General features: G+C 36.0%; 2 protein-coding genes across 25 annotated transcripts in view; one reads left to right on the top strand and one right to left on the bottom strand.

Annotated features, from left to right (window-relative positions):
- GIN1 (gypsy retrotransposon integrase 1) overlaps positions 1-11,632 on the top strand; it is a 78,840-nt gene extending 67,208 nt beyond the window's left edge. For 8 of the 12 annotated variants that reach the window (XR_006204377.1, XR_006204372.1, XR_006204363.1 and 5 more), the window contains one exon: positions 11,379-11,632. The gene's annotated coding sequence lies outside the window, so the exon portion shown is untranslated. Of the gene's footprint in view, positions 1-8,693; positions 8,731-11,378 lie in introns of all 12 variants that reach the window. The other 4 variants (XR_006204374.1, XR_006204368.1, XR_006204369.1 and 1 more) reach the window with 3 other exon arrangements.
- The window catches only part of PAM (peptidylglycine alpha-amidating monooxygenase), a 274,620-nt gene that overhangs the window by 24,663 nt on the left and 235,706 nt on the right, over positions 1-14,251 (bottom strand). For all 13 annotated transcript variants that reach the window (XM_042944532.1, XM_042944533.1, XM_042944534.1 and 10 more), the window contains one exon: positions 8,991-9,120. In XM_042944532.1, coding sequence (XP_042800466.1) covers positions 8,991-9,120 — 130 coding nt within the window. The remainder of the gene's footprint in view (positions 1-8,990; positions 9,121-14,251) is intronic.

Genomic DNA, 14,251 nt, shown 5'->3' with positions numbered 1-14,251 from the left:
TATAAGGATATAGTATATAATGTTCAAAGTATTTAAAAAATATAAAACATAAATTGATTCTGGAATCATAAAACTTCTTCCATAAAACAACTTTTCTTTAAGTACAAAATGACCAACTACATAATAATATAAAGCTAAAACAAACATGACGGTTTCTGCTTTTTAATTCTATCTCCCAGGTTATAAAATATTATGAACATATATGTTTATATACATTTTTTCCATTTATATTTCTATATAAATTGCTGGTAGTATCTTTACCTAAATTGACAATTAGCATAGATACTATATTTATTTCAATTCCTGTTTGGGTAATTATTTGAGACAAATGACAAAGATAAAATCTTGTAATATAAGCTTATATAACAGAAAGGTAAATCTACAAATCACAAAGGGACCAATTTATATGTTAAAGAACAAAGAATTGAATTAGCACATAGTTGAGCCATACATATGTGTATCTACATAAAAATATACACAATATTTACATATTTTTCCAGACGAGTCAGTGGATGATCAACAAATATTTCTGTAACAGAAACTATTTGATACAGTCAAAGCTGTAACAGAATTTCCTTTATAGAATCAGACAAAGCTGTGAAAAAAACTAATATGTTGTAGTTCAACTGTGTAAGCAAAAGAAGAACCTGAATAATATTAACTATTAATGGAGATACATTTGCAGTTTGGAAAGGCAAAAGAGTGCTCAGATCTGTCACAGACCTATTGATTAGGTTGATATTTGATTGGTTGACATTTTTGTGGAACTTATGTAGAGTCCCAGTAGATGAATAAAAATTTCAAAATTACATTCTCTTGCCATTAAAAAATTCATCACTTGATTATTTGAGCTTCTTGACTGTTAGAGTCTTTGGGGATATTTTCCATGAAAGATAACACTAAGTCCCTGAAGTAGTTCTTATTAATGATGCATTCAATTAAAAACAAAATATTGATTCAACTTTGTCAACCTAAAACTTAAGTAATACTGTTTACATATGCTATTACGTGTAGTTAAAACCACACAGCAGTACCTAGAAAAAAAAATACCTGAGTTTATGAAATAGAAGTAACATCACTAACAAAGTAGATTTTCTAAGATATTCATGGGATCTTCATTAAATTGAAATGTGAAATTTTATTAGAACCAATGTAAGAATGTACAAGGTGTTATTAAAACATGGGAGACTGGTAAAGGGCAAACATGATGTAATTCTTTAATGAAACACCAAAGAGTTATTCTGTATCTGAAACTCTATTTTCAATATGAATTTCTATACTAAAAACATCATAACTATTCTTCTAGAAAACAATGGCATTGGATTCAACCATCAGTGTTGTTTTCTTTTTCTTCCAACATGTCTATGATATTGGATAGCATAAGGTCAGCATGTCTGAGACTCAGAGTATGCTATAAGGTTCACATTCATGTACAATAGAATAGTCTCTTCATTTATGATCTGTTTTAAGGCATATTCTTCATTATCTAGGAACATTCCAGTGCTTTATGACAGCACCATAGCAGTCTAAATAATGTGAGAATTATGCTTTCCCTGACTGTAAGGAGTTAAAATCTGTTTCCTCTTTTTTGAAAAGAAATTTTGAATTGAACTGTGGATTCATATGTACTTCTCTCTTCAAAAGTAGCATTTTGCACAACTACAATACAGCATCATAACTAGGATATTTATGGATATTGCTAAAAATCTACTGATTGTATTTAGATTTCCTTTTCCCTTTTGTATTTTCTAAATTTTTCATGTATTCTTGCAGTTTATTGGATTGGGCATGAAACATACTAGTGTATTATTTATCTACTTTGCCCCCACTTGTGAGTTAGTAATATGGAAAGTTACCAAGTCCTCATAGTTCTTACCAAGTGCTATATACTTGATACATGGTGTTCTGACCCACTACTGATACTTAATAATAGTGGCACTGTATAGTGGCAACAATGCCTACTGTATATCCCGATAAAGCTGGAGCATAACAGATCGCAGCATACCTATAGCTGCACATCAAGAGACAGTCACTCAGCTGATTGGCTGGCCAGTCGCGATCCTTTCATTTGGGATAGTGGAGCTTTGTGCCACTAACAGTTCGTGCATGGTAGTCACACAGGGCAAGGGACAGAAGAAGTTGAAATTTTTTCTTAAATGGGAAAGTCACAAACATACACATGCACACCAAATCTGCCAAATAAAGTAGTTTATAAATTCCTGTAATTCAAAGAACGGTAACCCTTGAACAGTTCACAAATGGATGTCAGATTACAGAACTGGATATACTGTTGCTATAGCAAACTGCTTATTTAGTGTTCTAAAGCAGCTACCCCACATTATATGCTGCAGAGAAGTCTTTATTTCAACCACATTTAACTTTTTACAGGATATAATAATACCCTGCAAATTTCACACAGTGCCTGGAGCACTGCTGACTTTTGTTTGCTTCTCTGAAAACGCACTCAGTCAAAAAGACTGAACTATGGTTCATGGGCGGGAATTCATCACTTCTTTATTTTAGCAGTTTGAATCCCCCATTAATGGTTTTGCACATTAGCAGCCAATCAAATAGTTTAGATAAGGCTGAGAAGAAATGCTCTGCTATATTCACACAAAAAATAAACTCCAGTAAGAAGAAAATAAGCTTCTGTGCCATCAATCAAAATTAAGGGAATGCAAAATAAATAATAGCAACTGAAGGGAGAAGTATAATATAATGTTGCAATTACATAAATTAAGAAGCTGGAGAGAGAACCATAGGTTTTCTCTTTCTTTCCTTTTATGTTTTAATTTTAATTCCAGTGGAGTTAATACATAGTGTTATATTCATTTCAGGTGTACAATACAGTGATTCAGCACTTCCATATATTACTCAGTGCTCATTATAAGTGTACTCTTAATTCCTTACACCTAGTTCACCTATCTCCCTCCGCCCCGCCCCCCGCCACCACCTCCTCTAACCATCTGTTAGAACTGTAAGTTTTCAAGTGAGAAAATAAGTGGAAAGATACCCTCAATATTAGGAAAGCAAAGATATACCATATAAAGGCCAGAGTTTTTAAGTGGAATATACTTAAATAATATGTTAAAAACACTCACTTCTGAATATATACACATTGCAAAAAATCTCTGTGAGGAGGAAATTAGGTAGACAGACAAAGAAACCAGTATGACTCTTTAGTGCCCCAATGGACCTAGCAATGGAGACATCACAAACAGGGATGAAAAGAACAAAGAGCTAGGTATTATAGCACCAGCTCTGCTGGGTCAGTAAAGCCACTGAGTAGAAGTCACTGAACAAAGTGCTTTTTGTTACTCAAGAGAACGAGGCACTTATTAAAGTCCTCATTTTTTTGGACTAGGGAACTGCAGGTAAAAGGAGTGCAAACATCTTCATGCAGGTCTCAGAGCTAGAAAATGGTAACCAAGGAGCTAGAAAATGGTAACCAAGGTTCAAACTTAGGTTAGCTGTCTTAAGATATATATATATATATATATATATATATATATATATATATATATATATATATTTTTTTTTTTTTTTTTTTTTTTTTTTTTTTTACATATTTGCATATTTATACATATAGTCTCCTCTTAGTAGGACTGACCTCACTGGACTGGAGAATCTCCCTGCCAGTTATCAAACTGAATGTGTGTATGCAAAAGCGATAGAAGAATAGTCACATAACGAAGAACTAGAGAAAGTTAACATAAATCTGGAAGAAAATGGTTTGAGTGGCAAATGACAATGTGAGAGAGAATGCTAGAATATGGAAACATTCTTTCTGTAGAACCCCTCATGATTTTCTCTCAGATATGAAGGTACTAAGGCACCATTCAGTCACTTTGAGTTCTGTTTTACAGGTTCACTTAATTCTTAAATGAAGCAGATATCTTAACTGAGGCTCCAGAAAACCAGTGAGACAAATCTTGAACCGATTTTTCTGAAAGGATGCAGAGAGATTTCTGAAACAATAGAGCTTGGCAACATTCCATAAAGCACTGATGAAGACATGTTTTGTGAGCTATTTGGGGGGCAAATGGGAGAAGAATCCCAGAAGACCACATATCTAAGAACAAAACTTTGCTAAGCCAACCACTGAACTATTCAAATTTTATAAACAACATTTATGAAGATATGAAAGGCATGTACATGAATAGACTTGATACAAAGCTGGGAGGGACAGCTCATTCTCTGGTTAAATAATATCTATAAATTGTTAAATCTAATGAAGGGAAATATAATTGGAATAAAGTCCTGAATTCAGTATTTTTAAAACACCACATAAGTGGGGTGCCTGGGTGGCTCAGTCAGTTGAGCGTCTGACTTCAGATCAGGTCATGATCTCACAGTCCGTGAGTTCAAGCCCCGCGTCAGGCTCTGTGCTGACAGTTCAGAGCCTGGAGCCTGCTTCGGATTCTGTGTCTCCCTCTCTCTTTGCCCCTCCCCTGCTCATGCTGTGTCTCTCTCTGTCTCTCAAAAATAAATATATGCTAAAAAATAAAAACACCACATAAATATAAATTTCCAGTAAAAGTTTTATGAAATGTATTTAAAGATTTTAGCAGATTCAACACACAACAAGATGATATGAATGCTGAATAAGAGTGAATACAAACTTTTTACAGTGAGAGATATCTAGAATACACATTAAGGATAGTAATTGCATTGCTGAGCAGATAATACATGAGGTATTGTGGCCACTTCTCCACAAAACACTTTAAAAGGATGAGAAATCAAACTACCTTCAGATGACAGTATCATGTCAGCATACAGACTGGTTGATGGCCTGGGGATACTTATTCCAGAGAAGAGAAAACTTTCTTCAAATGTGTAAGTAATTGCCATGGATAAATGGGAGTAAGTTCACCCTGCGTTAGGTTGTCATGCAGGTGGAGTTAGGAGACTCGGATTTGAGTTTAACATAGTGAAGAACTTTATAACAGCTAGATGAGTCCCATAATTGGAAAGTATGTCTCATATCATAGGGAATTTCTTGGTACTGAGAGTCCAAGCACTGGATGACTGTGGAAGATCTTCTAAGAGGTGTGTGTACATTAGGCGGGAGATTGGAGGTGAGCTCTCTGGTGCACAGTTGCTCTTCTGGGTGCCCAATGTCTGCTGCCCCACACTGAGCTAATGAAACTTCAATGTTTCTTTAGGTGACCCAACATTCTAAGCCCGCTGTCGGTGCATTTGCTTCTGATGTCAACTCTATTCCTACATTCCAGACACAGAAGAAAAAAACTCAAGCTAAGCCAAAGAGTGGATTTTATTTTTTTGCCACAATGACTGGTTTGGAGATAGAGGAGACATGACCCAAGTCAGACCAAAAAATATGCTAACAGACTCAATTTAAGGATTTTCTGTTGACCTGTCCAGGACACAGACTACATCTTCTGTGAGACTAGTGTGATAATGTGATTCTGAAGCTGAAAGCAGGGACAGAGATCAATCGGGGCGCAGGAATGGAGCTAAGCAGGAGAAAATTTGTTAAAAAATGGATCCTAGTGATGTCATCTGGATTACCATACCCTTGAAGTTTTCACTTATACAATCTAATCTATTTCTTCTTTTCCTAAGGTAGTTTGAGTTGTTTTTCTCTCTCACTGAAAGAATTCCAAGTGATACAACTTCCAACTTTCCTTTCCACTCCATGTGGAAAACTTACTAATTGTACAAAGGAAACAACTTTTTAACACCTAAAAATAAGGGGTAAAGCCCATGGTTTAGTTAAGTGGGTATGTGATGTGAGTCTTGCACAGTGGAACCAGAACCATAGCTGAGATAAATAAAAGAAAGGCCAGGAAGCAAGATTTGACAGCAGTCTGGATTTTAAGACTGAGACCCAGGAACAGCTGTTACTGAGGCAGGAGCTACCCACCTCCTGCTGGGACACATTTCAACTTGAAAAGAGCTCTAGCTGTGATGCCTCCCTAACACCAGGACAGACCGCAGGCTCTTAAACATTTCATTACATCCTTCTGATAATAGGCATTTCTTATTGCAGCTAGAAGAAGCTTCTTAAAGTAGCCATATTGTAGTCAGAGATGGACAGGAAAGAAAATGGAAATCAAATACTGACAGGGAGTGATGACCACCTTTCAGGAGGTCAAGTGGTTTATTATTAATTATTATTATTATTATTATTATTATTATTATTTCAGTTTGGTTGCCATGCTTATTTAGCATGGTTAAATAGAAGAGTAAGGGGGTGATCAGGGAAATCAGGTAGAAATGAAGAGTAATACTACTTATAAAAAAGTTGATATGATGATATCAAAGAGCTTTGGGTACTAAGTATTAAGTACGGATTATTAATATGAAGCATGCCTAATAGTTAAAGAATGATCACATCCTAAAAATTAGGGGACACAGAGTGCTTAGTTTTAGAGCAAGTCCTGACCTTAAGGAAACTACAATTTTGTGAACATGAGAACTATCAGGATGAGAAAAATTCCAAGGAAGATTAATACAGGATTTCTCACTACTCTATTCAAACAGTGGTAGCAATAAGAATGCAATTTCCTCCCAATGTTTAATGTCCATTGTCTCTCACCAGTACATCATAAATTTTTCAGGAAGGTGCTGTCTTTTTCTTTTTACAATCCTTGGATATTTAATGAGGGAGAACAAAAACTATGTACTTTGCCTATTTTATATAATGCAGCTTATATATGAAGGATCGCTATGCATGACTGTTCAAAGAACAGAGCCTACAAATCCAAATCTATTTTTCTAAAAAAATAAAGAGTAATCCACTTCTAATTCTCTTCATGAATAATAAAGCAGACAGTGGTTAAAAGCAAAGAAGTACATTCCAGAAGAGAATTTCCTTGCAACCACTGACTGAAAAGGCTGCTAGAGGCCAATGGACACTACAAGAGAGACACAAGGAAAGACAGCTAACAAAATTCTTACACCTGAAAGATAAAGATGAATAAGAAAGAAGAAATAGAGATTTAATAAGTTAAATCAGCACATCTGCTCTGAAGAAGTCCTGCATTTTTAACAACACCCTTTTGTTGGTGCCATTTATCGGGATAAACACACCAGGGCTTTGGCACTGAAGCTGGAATCCATTTGCACATGATACTGGTTATCTAGATGAAAGCTAGATGCCAGGAAAAAGCAGTTCTTGAGTGAGGACTATCATATAAGTCACAGAAACTGTTCTTATGTGGCTCTTATTTCAGTGTTGTGTCATCGTCTCCCACCCCAAGCTGGCCTTTACTGATCCCTTCTCCTGTGAAACTGTTCCAGCCTCTGCTGTTTACTTGGAATGAGTATCACATTCAAATGGAGACTTGGACTTTATCCAATTTAGCTTTAGCCAGCTGAAACAGTATCAATGGGAGAAAATGATGCTGTAATTTTCTCCTCTGGTAAAATGTGGCTAGAAATCCATGCAGAAAATGTAGCAATATTCATTAAAACGAAGAATATGCTACAATGAATAGTAATAGTTTGCTTTTAAAAGCACTTGTTAAAATACCATTAGATGTTCAATAATGACTGAGACGATGTAACAGAGATGTATGAATACGAATATTGAGTTCGATTGCTTTGAACTCTGAAGTGATTCCTTTCTCAGATTCCATTTTCAAGTGTGACAACTGGAGAGGACAATTACACAGTAACCAAACTACCAATGTATTGTGAAATGCTGAATGAGTGCCATCTTGACCTGCACAAAGAAAAATACATACACGTTTGTGTGACAGAGCAGAGTTAGCACCAGCATAAGTATAATCACTATCTCTGAAATTAGAGGGAAAAAAACAACTGAACTATATATGTAGGCTCTCCGTTTTCCAAATGAGACCCTACAGCTATACACTTGAAAGGAGAAGATTCGTTACAGTTAATTGTTAGTTTAAGATTCACCTTCATATGCACATTTGTGATAAAATAAATGAATAAATGGATATTCATTACTCAGGAGAGTTGAGACCAACCTTTTAAAAATGTCATCATGTGAATGTGCTCACAATCCTATAAAACGCAATATTGCAAAGTGGGCAACTGGACCAACCCTGGAGTCAGATGAAAAGGAAGTGAAGCTTGGTTTTGCCATTTTCTAACTCAGAGACGTGGGGCAAAACACTTACCTCCTCTTGGTTTCATCTGGAAAATGTGAATGATGGTGATAGTAACAGTGCCCAGCTGTTGTAAGGTGATTTAGGTAAACATTTAAAACAGTGACAGACCCACAGTAAACAATAAATGTTAGACATTTTTAGTCAAAATCCTTCTAAGTAGATAGTGGAAGGTAGAATAAAAGGTTGGAAAGAGAAACCCAAAGGAAAAGCAGGGGAATTAGTCCTCGTGTTATTCTTAAGTCTTTGGTGCTCATAAAAAGAGAAAATTTGAGTGATAAAGTTAATCTGTATGAAAATATGAAGTCAAGCTACTATTTCTATACATGTGGTGGCTAAACTGGTTCAACCATAATCTCCAGAAGGTTAATTGTTTTCCCTGCTGTGCAGCAGTCTGATGGAAAAGGAGAGTCCAATGGTCTTAAAGTGGTTCTTTATGCAGCATGCACACGGAAATAACAAAGTGTTTTCTTGTAGTCAACTAGTAACTTTTCTTAGTTGATCATTTCTCAGGATGCACTTTCTTTGAAGTCTTGAAACGCCTCAGCAAATGTACTCTCTTAACTGCCTTTTAATATTATCCTCCTTAAGAATGTGAAGGTGGCTTCAAGGACAAGGGAAGAAAATGGTAAGTAGGCAGAATCAGATTGTCATTGTCTTCTTTCCATCAACTAGTTTGTGAAACTACTTTAATTGTTTTTAAAATGCCCAAGACTTCCTCTCCATTACTTATCAGAGTCATGCATTAAAAGGATAAATATGGTTTGCTCACAAAAATCAAGTTCACAAAGAACCTTGGTAGTTCTCTTACTATTACCCTAGTTTAACAAAAAGTGATGCATGCCACATTTATTTTCATTTACACCCTGAAGGAAAAATATTACTTACTTTCCATCCCAGACATGGTCACCTCTGTGGAAAATCACCAGGTTATTCTTAGGGTCCAGAGCCACCCCAGAGACCTGGCCTGGTAACAGGTATACTCCAGGCCAATCCAGTGATTCTTCGACATGGAAATCTATAAGATAAATACAGACATTTGGTGTAAAAAGGAAAGCTGTATAACCTCATGAAGATGCACAATGGTTATAAGAAACTCATGCAGTAATGTCACTAGATGCAAAGAAAAAAAAAAGTCAAGCCGTGCTCTAAATAAATAAACCACATGCACATGCCGAGTAGCTTCCTGAGCTATGAAATGAAGTGACTGTGAATTTGTTTGGGGACCGTATGCCCTCTTTTCCTCTTGGTAACATGCCTATGAAAACAGCTTACCCGGAAGTCCTTATAGAACAAATCTGAGACTACTTTCTTCTTGACATGATTATTTAAAAATAGTATGTTTGGGAAATAAGACCACATGAATGGCATCATTTTAATACAGAGCTTTTACGTGTGAATCAATAGCAAGCATGGGCAGTAAGCCTGTGTGTGCGTGTGTGTGTGTGTGTGTGTGTGTGTGTGTGTGATCTGACTCCTGTGTAAATTCTAGATGTTCAATAGACACAAGACCCTATAATAAACCATCGCTAATTATATCGTACAAGGAATCTATATAAGATACCAATCTCATTTCTCTGAATGTGAGGGTTCCTATAGCAATGGGAATGGAGGGACACTCTCTTTCATGGCTTATATTTCACTGTTTCCTGACACAAGAGAAGGGAAACATAACAAACTCTGTGACTCTCAAGTTATTCTGATTTCTAATCAGAGTACCTTTATACTTAGAGAATACCTGCATTTATTTGTGTTAGGCCCTTTTATAAACATGCTTATGAATAAAGAGGTATGATGTATGAAGTAGCTGTACTGACTGAGGATATAAAGTTATGAAGATACTGTGAAATCAACTGTATCAGTTCCATATTTCTTTCCCTCTCGAATACTTCAACAGAGATGCCGAGAGGTAGAAATGCAGCAATTCGAGTCTCGTTTCTCCTTCCCATCCTCTGGAGGATGTGGCAACATGCAGTGAAATCCCTAGAGACAGGCATTAAAGACTGGAGGAAGAAAGGAAAGCACAGGGCTTGTAGGATCAGCTTATGAAAGCTTGAGAGCATGCTGGTATGAGAATAAACACTTTTGAAGTAATTTTCTCAACTGTACTTAAGGAAATAGTACTGCTTCATTCAAAGTCTTTTTACCTCTGCACATTTAATTTTTTTCTTTAATAAAAATTAAGAAAACAGCGGAACTGAATGCCTAGGTCAGTTCTGCCTACAACTTCTGCAGAAGCATCTTCAAGTATTCACTAAGTGTATTGTCTATGTAAGGCATTGCTAGATTCTGGGAATAAAACATGGCTTTTGGCCTTGAAGACCTTGTAGAATAAAATGAGAAAAACAGAAACCAAATACTTATGACACACTGTAGTGATGGAACACAGGAGAGGGCCCATAATCCTTCCTGGGGCTTGGCTGGGAGAGGGTAGGGTTAAGGTTAGACCTGGGAGATTTCCCAGAGAAATAAACACTTGTGTATGCACTTCAAGGTAAGTGAGGAGTTCACTGAGTGCAGAAGCGAGCAGAGAATATTTTGGTCAGAAAGATCAAAAGCGAGGATGTTTACAATTGCAGAATGTGTTTCAAGATCTTTAATCTGGAAAGGATACCTCTCTGTGTCCAGGTGGGGCTTAGGAGAGCAAAAGGCGGGATTAACAGACCTGGAGATCTAGTTTAGGCTGGAAAATATATTGTATACCATATGACAGAGTATGGATTTAACAACGAATGAATGTCAGTCTGAGCTGTGGTGTCTTGATCTATACGAAGATTAATTTTGAGGCATGCTGCAAGTATATTATTAGTATCAGTAAAGCACACAGTTTGGAATAATTTACTTTTGAAATATATTAGGGCCCATGAGAATGTCATTCTCACTCACGTGTTTTGATACGCCTTCTTGAGTTGAAGAGAAGGGGGACAGAGTTACAGCTGGCACGCTTACATTTGCAAACAATTCTGGGCACAGCAGTGGATGTGAATGGGGCTGCTCAGATGAATAACATTCATCATCTATCACATTTGTCATAATAGGAAAAAAGGATGCAAATTGCTGCTACAGGCGACTGGTAGCCACTGAAGGTTTCTAAGCATGGGGTGGCATGATTAAAACTGTGTTTTTGAAAGTGAAATCTGGAAGCAGTGGTATGAGCATGACAATTAGAGATGTCTAGATAGATCAACAGATGGATAAATCATCCCCCAAAGAAAATGTTTTCAATTATTTTAAAGTTCTCAGGTTGTATGTCATTCACTCCCATCTCCGTTACAGCTTGTCCATTTGGTGGTCATTGTTCTATGCTCATTCATCAGCTCCTGAAGAGTCCGGATGGTCTTCAAGGCAACCTTGAACCTCATGATAACACAGATATTTAGCTGCTTTTCATCAGATTCTCAGTGCCCGGAACTACTTCACCCAGATGGAACTTCTTGAGGGCAGGGATCGTGTCGTATTCACTATTTGTTGTAAAGTCTTAACACAGCACCTGGCTGCCTGTTATGGCCTAATAAATACACTAAACAGAATGCTGTGGTCCAGTCTACTTATTTATGTTGTCAACCAGCACTTAAGCACGCTTATAATCTTATATTTCACTTGTACTACCTCTTTTTACTCTCCACACTGCTGAAGACGTTAAGAGACTCAATAAAAATGCTAATTGGCTAATCATTTTTATTAAAGAAAATAAACAGATATGTTTCCTAGAACATTTCTATTCAGTGGTTCATCCAGCAGGTACTGGAAGCTAGGTGCTCATGAAGGTCCAGAGATACTAATTCTGATAAAAAATAGATGCAGCGTCCAAAATAAACAAACCGGGACACATGTGAGTTTCATTAACTATTGGAAATATTGCATAATCAACTTTAAACTGGCTATGAATGACCCCAATTACCAATGACCTTAGATTGGTAAGCACTCAAAAGTCTGCTAAAAGCATTGACTGATAGGTTGTTAACAGCTTATTTTGTCACATATGAGAGTCCATTTGGTTGGAAATTTTCAAGAAGGAAAAATAGTGTAAATAGAACATATTATTAAAATGTATAGGTTTGGTGAATTTTCAAAACAGTAAAGGTAATATGTAAGGAAATATATAAGAAGAAATATATACACTGTGAGTACTGAGTCAATGCAAAGGAGAACTACTTTGTGCATCGCAAAATTTTTAGAGAGGTTATATTATTTAAAATTTCATTTAAAAATACCATCACACGCTTTTAAGATTACCAACCCAAGACCTCAACATTCTTAGGATCTAGGTCTCCAGGTTAAATAGAAATTGTAAAATAGTTACAGAAAAACTGAGTTCATGTCTCCTCTGTGAACATTAGCTCAGTTAATTGATGTTTTTGCTTCCAGTGTCACCATCTTTTTCATTATTAGGTGGTTAAAAGCTGTTCCCTTTAAGATTAGATGATCAAGATTCAAAGCAGTCTTTTAGGACTAGTGGTCTAGGTATATGGATGGAGTCAATAACATGTTTCTCCAATCCCTGCCTGTTGCTACATGAGAGTCATAGAATGTCAGAACAGTACTGGGTCATCCCAGGTCGTTTTCTCACTTCACAGGAAAGGAACTGTGGGCTTGGGCCAGACTTCAGTTGTCAATGTCAAGATTGATTATTTTCTAGACCCCAATTAAGAAATATTTCAAATCCTTATTAAAGAAATTACATGATAAAATATATTTGGGTTCTAACTTAAACCTAACTTTTTCAATCATGGAGAAGTTAAAAATTAAGAATTCATATTTTTCTTAGCTTTCATTTAAGAGGCGATTCAGTATGTGACTAATGTTGTAGCCTTTCAGTTTTAATTTGAATATTAATACAAATTTCTTACGCATGACATCTGGCAAGCCATTCCCAACTCTGTCAGCTGCTCTAAATTCAGATGTCAAATAATAGGATTTTTTCAGAGGAATTCTTGCACTCATTATAAAGGTCAATGTGCAGCCTCATATTCTATATATTTAGAAAAAAAGTTAACGACCTTCAGAAAAAAAATAAACATTACTATTAAAATTATATCAATAAATCACTAAGAATTAATGAATTATACCTTTCCAAGAAAGAGATTAATGTAGTGATCAATGCTACTTTCATATGAAATTATTAATATGCATTTAAAAGGGCATTCATTTATCTGTGTTACAGAAGAAATGACAGAATTAAGTTAAGAGAAAATCTAATTTTAAACCCAGAGCTGTGACTTCAGTGTTACGTAATTAAAAGATTAGTTTTAGTGAAATCACTAGATGACTTCAACAAGAACAAATGTAATGGCTGCTTTTTCTACACTTGGGAATTCTCATCTAGTGAGGAAAGGTGACTTATTTTGGGCAGAGACTGTTACTCATCAGAAGTGTCGGCCATAGCGATAATTAACTGAAATCAGATGAGAAATGTTTATAACCAAGTCAGAAAGAAAACAAGGATTAAATTACAGTGTTTCATTTAATGAGGATGAAGTGAGGAAGAGAATTTAGACATAGGGGCCAAAAGCATTAGCAGAATTTCTTTTCTTTTTAAAATTTAATTGCAAATGAGATCTTCGACTTGGTCAAAATGTTTGGATGCTGACTGAGAAAGTATGATCAAAAGTAATCTACACCAAGAGTTACTACAAGTGTAGATGAGATGATGGGATGATTGGAATAAAACCTGTCATCATGCTTCCCTCCTGCATGCCTGCCTTCCTACCTCTCTCTCTCTCTCTTATCTATCTATCTATCTATCTATCTATCTATCTATCATTTTATATTATTGTGAGGCAGAATAACAAAGTGATTAAAACCAAGACTTGAGCAAATCTTGGTTCCTTCAGCTATGGCACTTTAGGCACATGACTTAACCTTTCTGTGCCTGTTTCTTCCTCTCTAAAAGGGTTTATAAATAGGGTTGTTATGGGGATTAAATAAGTTAATGCACCTAAAACACTTAGCCTGGCTCACAGTGAGAGCTATGTATATGTTTGTCTTTATTAGTCTCCTTCCCTCCAGGGATGAAATTTCAGCCAACTGAATGCCTTATTTTACCTGGTAATTCTATAAGATGTGAACCTAGAGGTAAGCATATGACTGAAATATAGACTCTGAGTTGATTAAGAGTCTGTGAATACTTTGATAAGCATCACACACAT

This window comes from Panthera leo, chromosome A1 (genome assembly GCF_018350215.1).
Source record: "Panthera leo isolate Ple1 chromosome A1, P.leo_Ple1_pat1.1, whole genome shotgun sequence".
In the NCBI taxonomy this organism is placed as follows: domain Eukaryota; kingdom Metazoa; phylum Chordata; class Mammalia; order Carnivora; family Felidae; genus Panthera; species Panthera leo.
This window is presented reverse-complemented; position numbering and strand designations above follow the sequence as displayed.